Source organism: Trachurus japonicus, chromosome 20 (assembly GCF_045865225.1).
Source record: "Trachurus japonicus isolate A0001 chromosome 20, Traja_1.0".
NCBI classification, from domain to species: Eukaryota; Metazoa; Chordata; class Actinopteri; order Carangiformes; family Carangidae; genus Trachurus; species Trachurus japonicus.
The window spans coordinates 24868883-24884306 of record NC_140926.1 but is presented as its reverse complement, the minus strand read 5'-3'; the positions used below and the strand labels follow the sequence as shown (position 1 = coordinate 24884306).

At 43.9% G+C, this 15424-nt stretch overlaps 1 protein-coding gene across 1 annotated transcript in view; it reads left to right on the top strand.

Annotated features, from left to right (window-relative positions):
• The window catches only part of LOC146966985 (histone-lysine N-methyltransferase 2C-like), a 93970-nt gene that overhangs the window by 3182 nt on the left and 75364 nt on the right, over nt 1-15424 (top strand). Inside the window, exon 2 of the mRNA XM_085763577.1 lies at nt 6588-6815. Coding sequence (XP_085619703.1) covers nt 6589-6815 — 227 coding nt within the window. The 5' untranslated portion in view covers nt 6588. The remainder of the gene's footprint in view (nt 1-6587; nt 6816-15424) is intronic.

The window sequence follows — 15424 nt, the reverse complement described above, 5'->3', positions numbered from 1 at the left end:
CACTGAGCCCCAGCAGCCCTACGGATAAAAGCTATAGACATTGGATCAATTAACATACTACTACCAATGATTGTACTCACATAGCGTGAGCAAAACACCCAACATTGTCTCTCAATAGTTTCAACTAGTTACTGACAGAAGCCTCCAGACCCTCTCATGTAGGGTGCATTAGGGGTGGGGGGCGCCTGTCCTGCCACCACAGTCATGTTTTTAGATTCTCAAGGAAACACTGTAGGAATAAAATAATATGAAAATTGAAATGAAAACAATGGTGTCTGTTGCAACAAAAATATGTATGAAAAGGATGCTGATTTTCTGTGGCTTTTTTTATGTTGCCTCTTCTGCTTACTCAGGTAAATTCAGGATCTTGTCGGTAGCAGAATGATGGCGCAAATGCCCTTTGACCTTAACAAAATGGCGACCGCCTGTTGTCTTCCTACAGCACATCCCTGAGATGTTATACATAGTCTACACGAGTGAACACAGCTCCAAGCAGTGGAAATATGTGTATTTACTATAATGAAGTTCAGAAGAAATCCATGTTGACTGGCCAGTTGTTGTGGGAGTGGCCAAACTAGCATGTTACAGTACTATATAGGGTTGATGAGACACTGAGAGGGTCACAGTGAAGCTACCTGTGCATCTGACAGTAGGACTGCTCCAGCATGGAAAAAATCATAACTGGGATTATTTCCATCAATAATAGAGATCACAAAGGATTACCCATTTATACAGAGTATCAATTATAGATATAAGATAACTGAATGTGGGATAAGTTGGATAACAGCCAAACAGGACATGGTTTCTCCTGACTTTGTGTGGACCCAGCAAATGTCATACTCCTACATCTAGGGATGGGTAATCCATCCCACCACCCACTTTTTGATATTTTATGGAACATAGAAGACTGAATACTAGAATTCCATTGCTGCTTATATTTCATTTTCTCCTATGTACTCACTTAAAAGATGCTCTGCCCATTTCTGATTAAATTAAAATCCTAATCAGTACTCTCAGGTAATCATTTTCCTCATCAACCTGTGTTGGTATAAACAGTGAACACCTGCCGCAGTGATGGATGACCCACGAGCTGGTTGTGTGTAACTGTAGTTTCCTCAGTGTGTTAGTCAGCGGACGTGTCCACAGCCAGGCCGTCTCTCTCTAATTACACTTCTGAATGATAAGTTCTCAAAACCATTGTCACTGAGTTGTCTGTGCACGTGTGTGTGTGTGTGCTGCACGGAGCTTCCAGGAGTACTGCAGCTTTTGCAATTTGCATACTGCACGTGGCCATGTTGTGATTATAAGTATATCTATTGTGCTGCCAAATCAATTTGAAATTAATTAGCAACTATTTTGATAATTGAATAATTGTGTCTGGTTTCTGAAGCAACATGTGAATCATGAGCTGGTTTGAGCCCCCGTATTGTGAGATTTTGATTTTCTGATAGATGAAAAAAAAGGCCTCAATTCCTAATTGTCAGACTGCATTGTGTGATTGATTGTTGAGAGGGTGTTCTCAATAGATGGTGATGGTTTCTATTCTATCAGTGTGTGATTGGTGTGTGTCGTCACAGAGCTCAGAGCTGCTTGAACATTGTTTTGATAATAAAAACAGACCTAAAAGACAAAGAAAAGCCAATGAACTAAGTGGTGAGGGAGTGTGCTGTGACTGACTGGATGATTGACGTGTTCACTAGGTCAGTAGGTCACCCTGCTGCTCCAGTCTAATGGAGTCTGTGCACTCTGAACTCCAGCTGAGTCTCATCCACTCCCTGTTCTGATGTGAACGGCTCACAAGTAATATCATGGACTCACTTGAAGGCTATTGTCTCCATTAATTGGCTATTGGGTAATTACATCTGTAAAATGAGTGTAGTGAATGAAGAACACCCACTTCAGCTTCTGCAAGAGTTAAACCTGATCTCAGATGAAATCTGAATGTCTCTGAAGCATCAGATCATCACTGTGTGCTGATCAGGCTATAGCCTCTATAATAGGGATGGTTTATAAATATGATATTTTGACTTGGATGCACTTTATACGTACATGATGGGTACTGAAAACCGAGTTGGATGAGATCTTATGTTGCTGGTTCTGCTGTTGCTAGTTGAAAATTAAGAAACTAGATTCCCAGTTTATTCTTGTGACATGAAAGTTCATTTTATTCATTTCTGATTAATATACAGGGCCTGAAATTCATTTTCCAAAAGCAGGGGGGATTCCCCCCTAAGGGCTTCACATGGGGGAGATTTTTCTTTGTTGGGGGGACTACAGTTCATATGTCCTATTACCTGAAATTACATTTTTTTCTCTCTCTCCTCTCCTTACAACAGTATTCTCTGAACTTTATAAATTGCTGTTCTTGTCTAGTTCCCCTTCTCCTCTCTGAGTGGTCATCTTTTGGAGCTGAATCTGTGTCAGGAGTTTTGGTGGCTCCCTCTCTCTGTCTCCTTGCCCTATTCCTTCTGGAGCCCAAATATCATATGCTATATTTTATGCTTCAGATATAAATGATGCTGCAACTACACAGCAAGTTTTATTTGTCACATGCTGAGGTATAATGCTCAGTTAGCAAACTCAGTGTTACAGGGTTTTCCATGGCTTGACAGTTGTACTTTCAGATATTTCCCCCCCTCTATTAAATATGAAAGGAGGCTGAAAATCACAGGACATGTCTGGTCTGATTATGTAAGTCAGTGGTGCTGACATATGTGTTTCTCTTCTATAACACATCTCGGAGGTAGACCTTCCACATACAGGCTTCATCCCTCTTTCAAATCAGGACCTGATTTATCCATGAATGATGCAGTGTTGCTGTTCCCAATCCTGAGGAGAGAACTTTGCACATGGAGGGCAGGCAGTGTCTCTGATGCTGTTTCCTTACTCAACCAATCTGTCCACCTCTGTGATAAGATGGAGTTTATACATGGACAAATTGCTTTGCTACTTCTTACTCTCAGCTCTTTCCCTTCTCCAGATACAAACACACACCTCACCTACGTCTCACACTAATCATAGATTTTCTTGGTACGATTATTGTCAGAGAAATAATCACAGTATTACGATTATCACGATTATTATGCATTAATTAATTTCACAGCACTATGAATGTGTAAAATCAAATATAGTCTAAATAATTACAATGCTAATTATTTACACAAAATATTGTAAGTATCTATGAATAAAGGACCAATTAGTGTTTGAATTATTCAAGTCATTAATTGTCATCTATTCCAATTGTTTAAGTTTATTTTAACCTTTTTTTTTTTTTTTTAATTGCAAATGACACGCAAACTTTTAAATTCCTACCGATTCAATATTACATTAGGTAAATGGACCAGTATCTGTGCATTTACCTTTACTTTGCCGCACATCTGTCGAGATGGTTCCCTTTTTGGAAAGTGACGGTATTTAGGAATCTTTGCGATAAATTAATTGTGGCATTTAATACCACAATTAATTGTGAAAAAAAACAAGTAATCGTGACATCCCTATCTCACACACACAGTCTTGTGGATGGGTGAGGGAAAGTGTCTCTGTAGCCGTTTTCCCCACTAAAATTAGCGGGTCGACGCGGGTTTTTTTAAACGCGGGTCGACCCGCTAACAATCGGCATTTGGCCCCTTTCCCATTGACCAAAATGAGCTGAGTCTGCCCCCCCGCGGGGGGATCAGACAGAGCATAAACCAGTCGCCCCGCTCTCATCCGCGGTGCAAGAAACACACACAGTCATGCCACAGCCGCCCGCCACGGAGTGTCCGTCCGCCGAGGCAGACTCTCTGGCTGGCTGACCTGGAGCACCAGGACCGCGGAGGACAGAGAGTCTGCTGCGGCCGGATGACGGACGTCCGCGGCACAACACGCCAGTTAAACAGACTGTCGCTTCTTTTCTTTTCTTTTTTTCAATCGTTTTTGGTCAGTGTTCTCTGATCTTTTGATCCCAATCTCGAATGAGAGCAGAGCTTTGTTTTGGTATGTGATAAGAGACGCGACCGGCGCGAGACGTGGCGTCACGTAACGCTCAGTGTCATCACGTACAGTGTTTCCCCCAGAAAATTTGTTAGTTAAGGTGGTGTCTGACCTGTCGACGGGGGGGGGGGGGTAGCGCGGGGATCTGTTGACGGGGGGGGGGGGGGGGGGGGGGGTGTGTAGCGGAGATCTGTTGACGGGGGGGGGGGGGGGGGGTAGCGGAGATCTGTTGGGGGGGGGGGGGGGGGGGGGGCGGATCGATCGATCGACGGGGAGGGACGCGCCGTGCCGTATTAAAGTTTCGCTTTCAACACGCGCTGCTGTTATGCGTGCGCGCTTCTCTGTGGTGTGTATGTGTGTGAGAGGATGCGGCCATCGTCCGACGGGGGGGGGGGGGGGGGGGGCGGCGAATATCGCTACATTTTTTTTTTTTAAGATGTTAGTTTAGGCGGCAGCTCTTTGTTGTTAAGGCGGCCGCCTTAACAGGAAAGCGCTGCGGGAAACCCTGACGTAAATTAGCGGGTTGACCCGGGTCTGGCGTTCCCACTGCAAGCTGATCGGAGCCGAGGCGATTAAAGGCGATTTTAACCCGCGTCGCTTGCCGAGTCGGTCAACGCGGCTCAGTGTGCCTTTCCCACTGCCACCAAAAGCTGATTGTTAGCGGGTTTAAACGGGTTTTTTGACCAGTGGGAAAGGGGTATGTGAGAGGGAGATCACAGCATAGAGTGAGAGTAGTGAAACACCAAAGAGAACCTCATGCTGCTGCCCTTAAACAGTTATGCTGAAATTAATACTTATTGTTCAAGAAGTTGTCCTTTCCTTGTGGGACAAGCCACAATGAATGACCTGCTCCTGCTGCACATCTGTTAATGAAGGAATGACAGTTGTTGAAGTGAGGCAGAGCTGGGAGAAGCTGCAGAACCTCAGCCGGTCCAGACTGAACCAGCCTCTGTGTGTTTAGTGCCGGGGTGGTGTTGGCAGTGTTGATCTGAGCTGAGTGGTGTATTGAACTTTATGTAGTCCACAGTAAACACGGGGTGCATGAACCAAAACACACACCTGGCACAACAACAACAACAAAAGCTGAACTACAGCTAGTCAGTGGGAAAGTGTTACATTTATCCACCTACATGGTGCAGCAGGAGCTCTGCCCCCCAGGTACAGATGAACTTCAGTGTAGTGAACAGTGAAAATCCAGCACGGATGAATGTCTCAATCAGATACAGAGTCAGTCAGTATTAGGGGTGTAACGGTACACAAAAGTCACGGTTCGGTACGTACTTCGGTTCAGGGGTCACGATTTGGTATGGTTTCCGTACAACAGACACTATTGAATGTAAAACTGAAATCTGTCTTGTGTTTTGAAAGAAAAAAAAAAAAGAATATAAAATTAAACAAGTGCATTAGGAATGTTATCATGCCATTCATTAATTCTAGAGGAAAAAAACTTGCACTTGACAACTGACAACTATTATTTTAAAAAACAAACAAACAAGAAACTAACATCAATGTTGGTTTACACAGTTAATTTAGACTAGATGTCAGTTGCTTTGGTGATGTTTCTGGTCCTGTCTGTGTTCATGTCAAGAGGCTTAAAAGCAGCGGGAGAAGTTGTTGCACACAACTTGTCTTTTTCCTTCACCAGTGATTGACATGTGGGTGGGAGGGGGGGTGAACATGCGCTAACGTGTTTGATGCGTTTCTAGCGACGCAGCGCGCATCCGTGAAACAGCGCCGACGGACTTTGTCGATGGCGAGCTGTCGCCGCCGCCATCGTGTTTGATTGAGAAGCCACTGTTATATCTATCGCTCTGACATGAATGAAGCAGACAGCTCTCCTCCTCTAACTTCACTCTCTCATCACTTCTCTTCTTCTTCTGTTATGACGGTTGTGGCAGCTTTGAGGCTCATTACCGCCACCTGGATTAGAGTGAGGACTCGACTTTTTTTTTTTTTTTTTTAATATTCATTCAGACGTATTCGTCATGTGACTGTGTGCACCGAACCGTGACCCCCGTACCGTGACGGCACGGGACGAATACATATACCGTTACACCCCTAGTCAGTATGCAAGAAAACTTTCCTGTTGCAGTAACAACAAATAGTAAATCTGTTTTCCTGATTTCCTCAGTGCTGCGAGCAGGTTCCATTGGTTTGTATAGGTGAGATGAAACTTGTTGCAGTGTGGCTCAATGATCGCTTGATCAGCTGAAGCTGAAATCGAAAAGGTTGCCAAGGTTGAGGTCATAAAGTGTATGTGGTGAAGCCGGATTTAAAGGGAAAGTTCAACATTTTGGCAAATTCACTCATTGCCAAAATCCCCATAGTAGGTTCATTAGCTTTAATTGTTGGTGCAAGCTGTTTTTAGATCGGTGGGGCAGAGACGCGAGCTGCTCAGCTAATGCAACAGAGGTGAATGGTACTTTTGCCTTTCCCTCAAAACCCATCAAATACACAACCCAACAATTCCAAAATGCTCTCGTGGACAAGTTGTGACTATAGAGGACTATGGCAATAGGCCAAATTTGCCAAAAATGTTGAACTATCCCTTTAATCTAAGATTTGAAGATCTGACTTTCTTCCTCCATTTTTATTCTATTTTCCTTTTTACCCAGAATGCCATCTGAGGCCCAGTCTCAGGAGCCTCGGGACAGAGGACCGCCCGCTCCCATCACTCGGGCTGGACGCAGCGCTCAGCTGGCCAAAGCTGCTGCGACAAGCCCCGCCCCTGAGAGGCGACCTCGCGGGCGGCCTCGGAAAGATGGGAGCAGCAGCCGATCTGTGCTTCCTGCCCCGCCCCCGCCGCCTCCTCCTCCTCCACCACCTCCCACATCAAGAAAGAAGTAAGTGATACTGATGTGTCGACTGTCTGGGTCATGTGGACCAGAAGCCTGGTCTCTGGCACCAGCCTGAGTCTGGTTTGTTTGTTGAGGTATATACGCTTTTAATGCGTGTTCGGAACCTGCAGGTATCACACAGTTAGGGATGGGTACCTTTCGCATTTGAATCGATACGGTATCGATACTCGGTACCTGGGAACCGATATTGGTACCAATCGGTACCTGTTTTCGGTACTTTTTGTGTGTGGTAATAAAAATTTAAAAAAATAAAAATTTCTAAAATTTTAATATTTACCTCTTAACAACATCACAACTCCTCAGCCTTTAAGAGTAAATTTTTATGTTTTAGGGATGGCAATGATTTTCATATAATGGAATAGTCATTCAATGGAAAAAAAAAAACAAAACTTTATGAGACTGTCGTCTTGTCTGAAAAATGTCCGTTTTTACTGTGGGAAAAGGAGAAACATGGAAAGATTCCTACAGAAAGCTGTGTTAAACTTTGTCAAATAAAAAAAACAACTGAAACTGCAGTGCAAACTCTGCAACATGTGGACTTCACGTTTTGACGAGAGGAGAGTGGGAGACTTCATCCTCGTTTAGATCTGCTCTCATTACGTGACGAGGACTTGAATGGCGCCGCTGTGATGAGAAGCGGCACTCGGGACCGGACCGCTTCGGTCCGGATTGTCACAACAGTCTGTTCTTCACGTTAAATGACGGGCGGCTGTTTTTCAGGTAGTGATTTAAAACGACGGGCTGGCGCTACCGCTTCTCCGCGTCTCATTTCAGAGAGAGAGAGAGAGAGAGAGAGAGAGAGAGAGAAGGGGGGCGGGCGCGAGTGTGCAGTGCTCATGCAGACTGCACTCTTGCTGACGCACGGCGAAGGTGCGTTCAAGTACCGAAATGTGGTACCGATTGACTTTATGTGAATCGATACTCGGTACTTTGGTGGGAATTCGGTCGGTACCAAAAAAGTACCGAATTTCGGTACCCATCCCTACACACAGTGCACCTGATGCGCCCCAGGACTGTTTAAGGAGAAGTGCAGTTTTTTTTTTACAACCTAGATGATATTTCTGGCCTAAAATACGACCGTTTACTCATATGACTTTGGTGTCATGGTGACACCGAAATGCAGCCTCTAAATAAGGCGTTATCTGCTTCAAAACTGGTTCATTTCACCTATATGTTGTTATGATTCTCTAGTGCTGTTCCTCTTTGAGTCTGGAGTTTCCTGTTACTGCATCCGGGGTCTGTAGATTGACCTACTGACCTCTCAACTGGATGATGTCACATTCACTCTGCCTCCATGTGTATATCATTTTTATAACTATAATACCCCTGGCTAAACACTATTCTGTATATAATTGTTAAAAAAGCATTTAAAAAAAAGTTTCCTTCACTCTGCAACGGTCGGCTTTTTGGTTTTTTTTGCGACGGTCGGCTTGTTAACCTGGAATTTGCTGCTGCTAGTTTTGTGCAACATGGCTGAATATTTGTCAGATTTTGAGGTTGTGGACGACGACTTTGAATATGACGGACGTCCTCACCGTTCTGAGCCAAAGTCTACGGATGAGGAGGCAGAGAGAGGAACAGCTGGCCAGAGAACAACAAACCGCTGCATGTCCACGAATACATGGTAACTGGTGTTGTTGTTGTGGAATAGATCTAGTGAATCATAACATATTGGTGAATGAACCAGTTTTGCAGCAGATAATGTGTTATTTAGAGGCTGCATTACGGTGCCCTGATCACTCCCACTATATGGATATAGACGGCTCTCGAATGGATCTAAATAAGGACTCCTAATGACACCAAAGTTATATAGGTGAGTAAACCAACGTGTTTTATGCCACAAATAAGGTCTAGGTTGTAAAAAATGGAACCACTCCTTTTAAGGAAAGTAACGTTCTTCTGTCATGAAGCTGAAACTCGTGAGACTGAGGTTGTCTTCACTGAGTTTATTTTCCCTGGTGATACAGATGTATCCGAGTAGGTGAAATGGTACTCGAGTACTTGGATATCGGCTACAGCCCTACAGGATGTGATAGAAAAGTTTGATGTGTTGTTGTGTTCACCGAGGTGCATTATTTTAGTGACGTGGTCTAATGACCACTGTGGTCCTTCTGTGTGGAGTTAGCATGTTCTCCATGTACCTGCGTGGGTTCTCTGGCTCCCACAGTCCACAGACATACTCATTAGGATGACTGGCCACTCTAAATCACCCTTAGGTGTGAGTGTGCGTGTGCCTAGAGCAGGGCTCCAGCGTGCGACCTATTAGGTCGCATATGCGACTTAATTTCTTAAGGTGCGAGTTAAAATTTAATGTGGTCGCTCCGGTGCTACTACTTGCGGGAGGACGAGTGGGGAAAAAAAAGGTAGCCTAGTAGTCTAGTACGAAGAGGGGGGTATCATGCACCCCCCGGAAATATACTTCTAACCAGTGTTTCTAGATTGGAAAAAATGTGTAGAAAATGATGAGCTATGTTAAAAAGTTGTCAGAATGTCCCGTGTATCATTTTTATGCAAATTAGTGCCGCCATTATCGAAAAAACCTAATTTCACTATATCTCAGCCAATATTGCAGATATCTGAACAAATAAGGTGTCTAGACCCATGTTTTGGGGGTCAGAGATCACAATAAAACTATTCATAAAGTGATCACATGTTGGTGGCATGCTAGTAAGCAAACCTAACCCTTTTACCAATTACAAGACGCCAATATTGGAGATACCAAATAAGGTGTCTAGACAGAGGTTGTTGTGTGTTTAACCAAGGTTTATTTGGATCAAACATCATAATAGAACTCTTGTTGATGTGACCACTCTTCTCTTTCCCATGCCAGATAAACAGTCAAGTAAATGGTTCTTCACTATGCATCACTCATCATCGTTTTCACTGAAATCTTCAAAGTTAAACTCATCATCTCCTTCCTCTTACTCCTCCTCTTCCTGTTCATGCTCTCCAGTGTCATGGGGATCAACCAGTGAAGTTGGTAGGATAGGACCACAGGACCACACCGGTTTCAACACTCCTTCATCAGTCTTCATCCATCCCTGCCCCTCATCATAGGGTTTTGGTTTTTCCAGAATAGGTTCATCAGCTGGCTAGTACAAGGCGACGCGGTAGTTCACACGTCAGGCATGTGGCTTCAGAGCAGAGTGGCACGGAGGAAGGTGAGCCAGGTCAACCTTAGACTTGCAAGTGAGTTTCCTGTCCTCCCCCACCATGTTGCGTAGCAACTTGGCACGGACAACATCCACTGAAGACTCACAACTCTGTCCAGACATCAGACAGGTGAATTGCTCCAACTGCCTCAGCACCTCAGGCTTGACACTCTAGCAGTCACTGAGTTGACTGAATACGTGAAATCGGGGATTCTTCTTCAAGGGCCCCACCTTCCGGGGCGTCGAGTGGCGCAGTGGGTTAAGCAGGCGCCCCATATATTGAGGCTATAGTCCTCGTGCAGGCGGCCCTGGTTTGAATCCCACATCTGACGGCCCTTTCCTGCATGTCATTCCCCCCTCTCTGCCTCCCTATTTCCTGTCTCTCTCAACTGTACTGTCAAATAAAGGCATGAAAAAGCCAAAAATATATACATGGCACTGGTACAGTCTTCTCCACTGATATGAACACATAGAACCCAAGAAGAGTGGTGCGGTAGTCTTCTCCCAGGGATTCTGCAAGCTCAGAGATGTTGAGAAGCTTCCTGGATCTTCACACTGTAGGGGTCTGATGAAGTCAGCTGTAGCAGCCTTGCCCACAGCTTCTGCTCGTACTGTAACACATCCATCTCAACATCAGTGGGGACAGGTGCACCAGAAGCCAGGCAGTAGTAGTATTGCAGAATCCCTGGGAGAAGACTACCGCACCACTCTTCTTGGGTTCTATGTGTTCAGTAGAGAAGACTGTACCAGTGCCATCAAAGGGAGAAGGATGGTGGGGCCCTTGAAGAAGAATCACAGGTTTCACGTATTCAGTCAACTCAGTGACTGCTAGAGTGTCAAGCCTGAGGTGCTGAGGCAGTTGGAGCAATTCACCAGTCTGATGTCTGGACAGAGTTGTGAGTCTTCAGTGGATGTTGTCCGTGCCAAGTTGCTACGCAACATGGTGGGGGAGGACAGGAAACTCACTTGCAAGTCTAAGGTTGACCTGGCTCACCTTCCTCCGTGCCACTCTGCTCTGAAGCCACATGCCTGACGTGTGAACTACCGCGTCGCCTTGTACTAGCCAGCTGATGAACCTATTCTGGAAAAACCAAAACCCTATGATGAGGGGCAGGGATGGATGAAGACTGATGAAGGAGTGTTGAAACCGGTGTGGTCCTGTGGTCCTATCCTACCAACTTCACTGGTTGATCCCCATGACACTGGAGAGCATGAACAGGAAGAGGAGGAGAAAGAGGAAGGAGAGGATGAGTTTAACTTTGAAGATTTCAGTGAAAACGATGATGAGTGATGCATAGTGAAGAACCATTTACTTGACTGTTTATCTGGCATGGGAAAGAGAAGAGTGGTCACATCAACAAGAGTTCTATTATGATGTTTGATCCAAATAAACCTTGGTTAAACACACAACAACCTCTGTCTAGACACCTTATTTGGTATCTCCAATATTGGCGTCTTGTAATTGGTAAAAGGGTTAGGTTTGCTTACTAGCATGCCACCAACATGTGATCACTTTATGAATAGTTTTATTGTGATCTCTGACACCCAAAACATGGGTCTAGACACCTTATTTGTTCAGATATCTGCAATATTGGCTGAGATATAGTGAAATTAGGTTTTTTCGATAATGGCGGCACTAATTTGCATAAAAATGATACATGGGACATTCTGACAACTTTTTAACATAGCTCATCATTTTCTACACATTTTTTCCAATCTAGAAACACTGGTTAGAAGTATATTTCCGGGGGGTGCATGATACCCCCCTCTTCGTACTAGACTATAGTTTTTATTTTATTTTAAATAGCTTAGTAAAGTAAAAAAATAAATAGATGGACTTGCACTGCGTCTGCATGGGTTGTCAGTCAAAAATACGCCGCCGCCGCCTCTCTCTCTCTCCCTCCCTCTCCCTTCACACACGCACAGCAGCAGGCAGGTACACTCCCTCTCCCCCTCACCGCTACGTGTGCACAGGGCTGGTCGCTACAATGTTGTAGTCTTATTATTATTAACCATTATCCGCAGCTAGCTGACGTTAACTTTATCAGGCATGTCCATACGTTTACGGTGACCAAACGTCCTGTTTGCCCAGACATGTCCACATTTCACGTCCTGTCCGAGGCGTGTTTTTTTTTTTTTTTTCCTAAATGAAATCATCGGCGGTGTTGATTGTTTTTAACGGGACCGCTGACCGGCGCGGCCCGACTTCATTCTCGGTACCGGCCCGTTGAGTTAAATGTAGGAGCCCATTGTTGATCCATGGTCATCTAGGAGCTCAGAGGAACAGACAAGAAGCGCACTGCTTCAGAGCAGTTACTGTGTGTGTGTGTGTGTGTGTGTGTGTGTGTGTGTGTGTGTGTGTGTGTGTGTGTGTGTGTGTGTGTGTGTGTGTGTGTGTGTGTGTGTGTGTGTGTGTGTGTGTGTGTGTGTGTGTGTGTGTGTGTGTGTGTGTGTGTGTGTGTGTGTGTGTGTGTGTGTGTGTGTGTGTGTGTGTGTGTGTGTGTGTGTAAGAGAGAGACCCCTCCTTGAGAGCAGACAGGAAAGACAGTAAAGAAGCAGGTGTGTGTGAGTGAGGGAGGGAGAGAGATTTTTATTATTATTATTATATTCAGGGGTGCAAACTTGTCACCTTTCGGCGAAATTCGCCGTTTTGGATCCCAAATTGGTCATTTGTGTGATTCGTGTAAATCCGCAATAAAAAAAAATTTGAGAGGGGGGGGGGGGGTTACCGAGCCGAGCCGAGCCAAGCCAATGCAACTTATCTGGATGACAACAAGTGGTGGCAGCGCTCCTCTTCTGTCCAGCAATACACACCTGAAGCTTCACTTTTCATACAGACTAACTAACTAACGCGACTTTTTGAGCATGGCGAGTGAAAGAGTCGGAGCTAGAAGATGCTCCAGCAGCGTTGTATAGGTGCTGTATGGGACCGCGTGTGTGTGTGATGATCGCGATCGCGGCCAATTAGCGATTAGCGCGTTTAGCATTTATTAGCTCCAGCGCGACCTGCAGTAGCAACAGGAGGAGCAGGAGGTTGACTGACTGTGGCAGGACACCTCTGCCTCTGTTTCACTTTATGTTGCTGGTAAATAATGTGGTTGTAAAAGTAGTAGGCTAAAGTTAAATTATTTTGTATGCACTAATTAAAGGGGCAGAGCTTTAAGAGACATTTTAGCTTTTATATTTTATAAGATATATTTTTTGTAAGAACCACAATTAATAAATATAGGTTGTATATTTCAGTGAATATCTAATTGTTCTTAGCATTTGTTAGATAACTTTCTTTGCCCAACAAATTAAAACATGTTGGAACTATCAATGATCCTCCCTTGCAGCCAGAATCTCACCTACTTTTAACCTCAGACTGTCACGATGATGTATCAGATGTCAGACTGCCTCATTCTTTAAGTTTTAACCTGAATATACAAGACATGATTGATTTTCCCAACGATCAAAATATACGAAACCGAACCGAAAACCATGACCACAAAACCGTGAACCAAACCGTTTGCTTGAACATCATAATAATACATATTGCCACTTAATATGTTTTATGTAGCTTATGGCATTTTTAAGCTTCATGTGTGTTATTGGACAGAAAGAGCAGCGCTGCCTCGGAGCATAGCCTACGTACAGAAAACACATTTACATCAATAATGTTTCACAATGAACCAATCAGTCTGTATTAAATTTTATTTAGTTTGAAGGCAAGGTTTGCAAGGTTCATCTGATGGACATCAAGGGACAGATTCTCTAAGTTTTGCACAGCTTTTGCTCATGCTAAACCTGCATAGGCTGAAGACCCCCTTCACATATTTCAAAACCAAACAGAGACAGATTGTGCAGGTTTAACAGGAGCAAAAGCTGTGCAAACCTGAGTAAATCTGGACCCTAGTCTCATGTTAAAATTGACTGTAAATTCACCTTTAAAGTTGGTTTAAAAAAAAATTTCCCCGGACCCCCCTAGGGGGTCGGTATCTTGTCACCTTTTCTACCCCTGATGAGTTTGCACCCCTGTATATTTTTTTATCCCTGTGGTATTGAAAATGGTATCGAGTATTGAATATTTTCCCGAATATCGATATTGAGTTGAAATCCTGATCATGATCGTGACAACCTTAGTGCCAGTAACTGTCCATCTGATTACCTGGACAACTGTAGTGTCAGAAGGTCAGAATAGAGAAGTTGGTGCCACGAGCTAAAAGATGATGGAGACCAGTGTATCGATAGAGAAGGGACGGATTTGGAACACAGAGACATGCACGCAGAATGTGAGGCCAATCCCTGGCCACTATACCCCCTCACCCAAAAGAAGTAACTAAGTAACTTTTACTCTGAGTACATTTTAAATGAGTTTACTTTTACTTGAGTAGATTTTTATACCAGTAGGCCTACTTTTACTTTTACTTGAGTACAATTTCATCAAGGTAACAGATTTTTTTTGTACTCTTTCCATCACTGTGGTCTATAGTTGATTATTTTAGCATTCTTACCTCATCAACAGCCCACTCTACTGCAGCCTCTTAAAACATGCCACTCTGTGTATTAGGTCACGTATTAATAACAGAAAAATATGGTGCTACCTAATTTGTTTTGGTGCTACTAAATGAAAAGCTAGGTGGCACCGGTGCTACCTGTGAAAAAGTTAGTCTGGAGCCCTGGCCTAGAGAACAGTTTTATGGCAGCGTCATTAAGAAAAGCCCTGAACATTCTTTAATACGTTTTTTATGGTTCAATTTCATTGCATACATAGATAAATACCATACACAAATATGTTGTATTCTATTGTAATGGCATTAGTATTGAAAAATCCTGTATAGATTCCCATCCCTGGTCCAGAGTCTGCCCTGCCCTGGCCTGCCGCTGCAGTTGTGTTTTATAAATCCTTGGGGAAACATGGCACATGTTGGACTGTGAAGAAAGGAAAAGAAAGCAAAAGAATGTGTTTTCTACAAATGTGGAGTGATTGAGGGAACAAGCAATGAGGCCAAGTAAACATGTACACTCAGTTATTTAGGACTATGCTGAAACAATTATGCCAATTCTTGCAATAAAGTAACTGAAGATGACAGTTTTGCAGCTCGATTTTATTGTCTTTCATGAAAAAAGTGTGTTTCAGAGATGGAGGGTTAGGGTTAGGTTTGGCATTTTTTCTATTGCAGTTCTGCACAGTAAATGGCCTTAAAATACCTCTGTGCTATGTGATGTCCTGGTAATAGTAGGAAAGCTGCCATACCTTTGTTTACGTATACGTATACTAGTAGTGGTATAATCTAATTTCCATTAACATTTTATGTTACTTTACATGTGAAACACTGGGTGTAATGTCACATGAACACAATAACCCCCCCCCCCTCACACACACATAATCACACAATATTTGGATTGGGCAGCTGTGGCTCAGGTGGTAGAGCGGGTCTTTCACTAACCGATTCCCGGCTC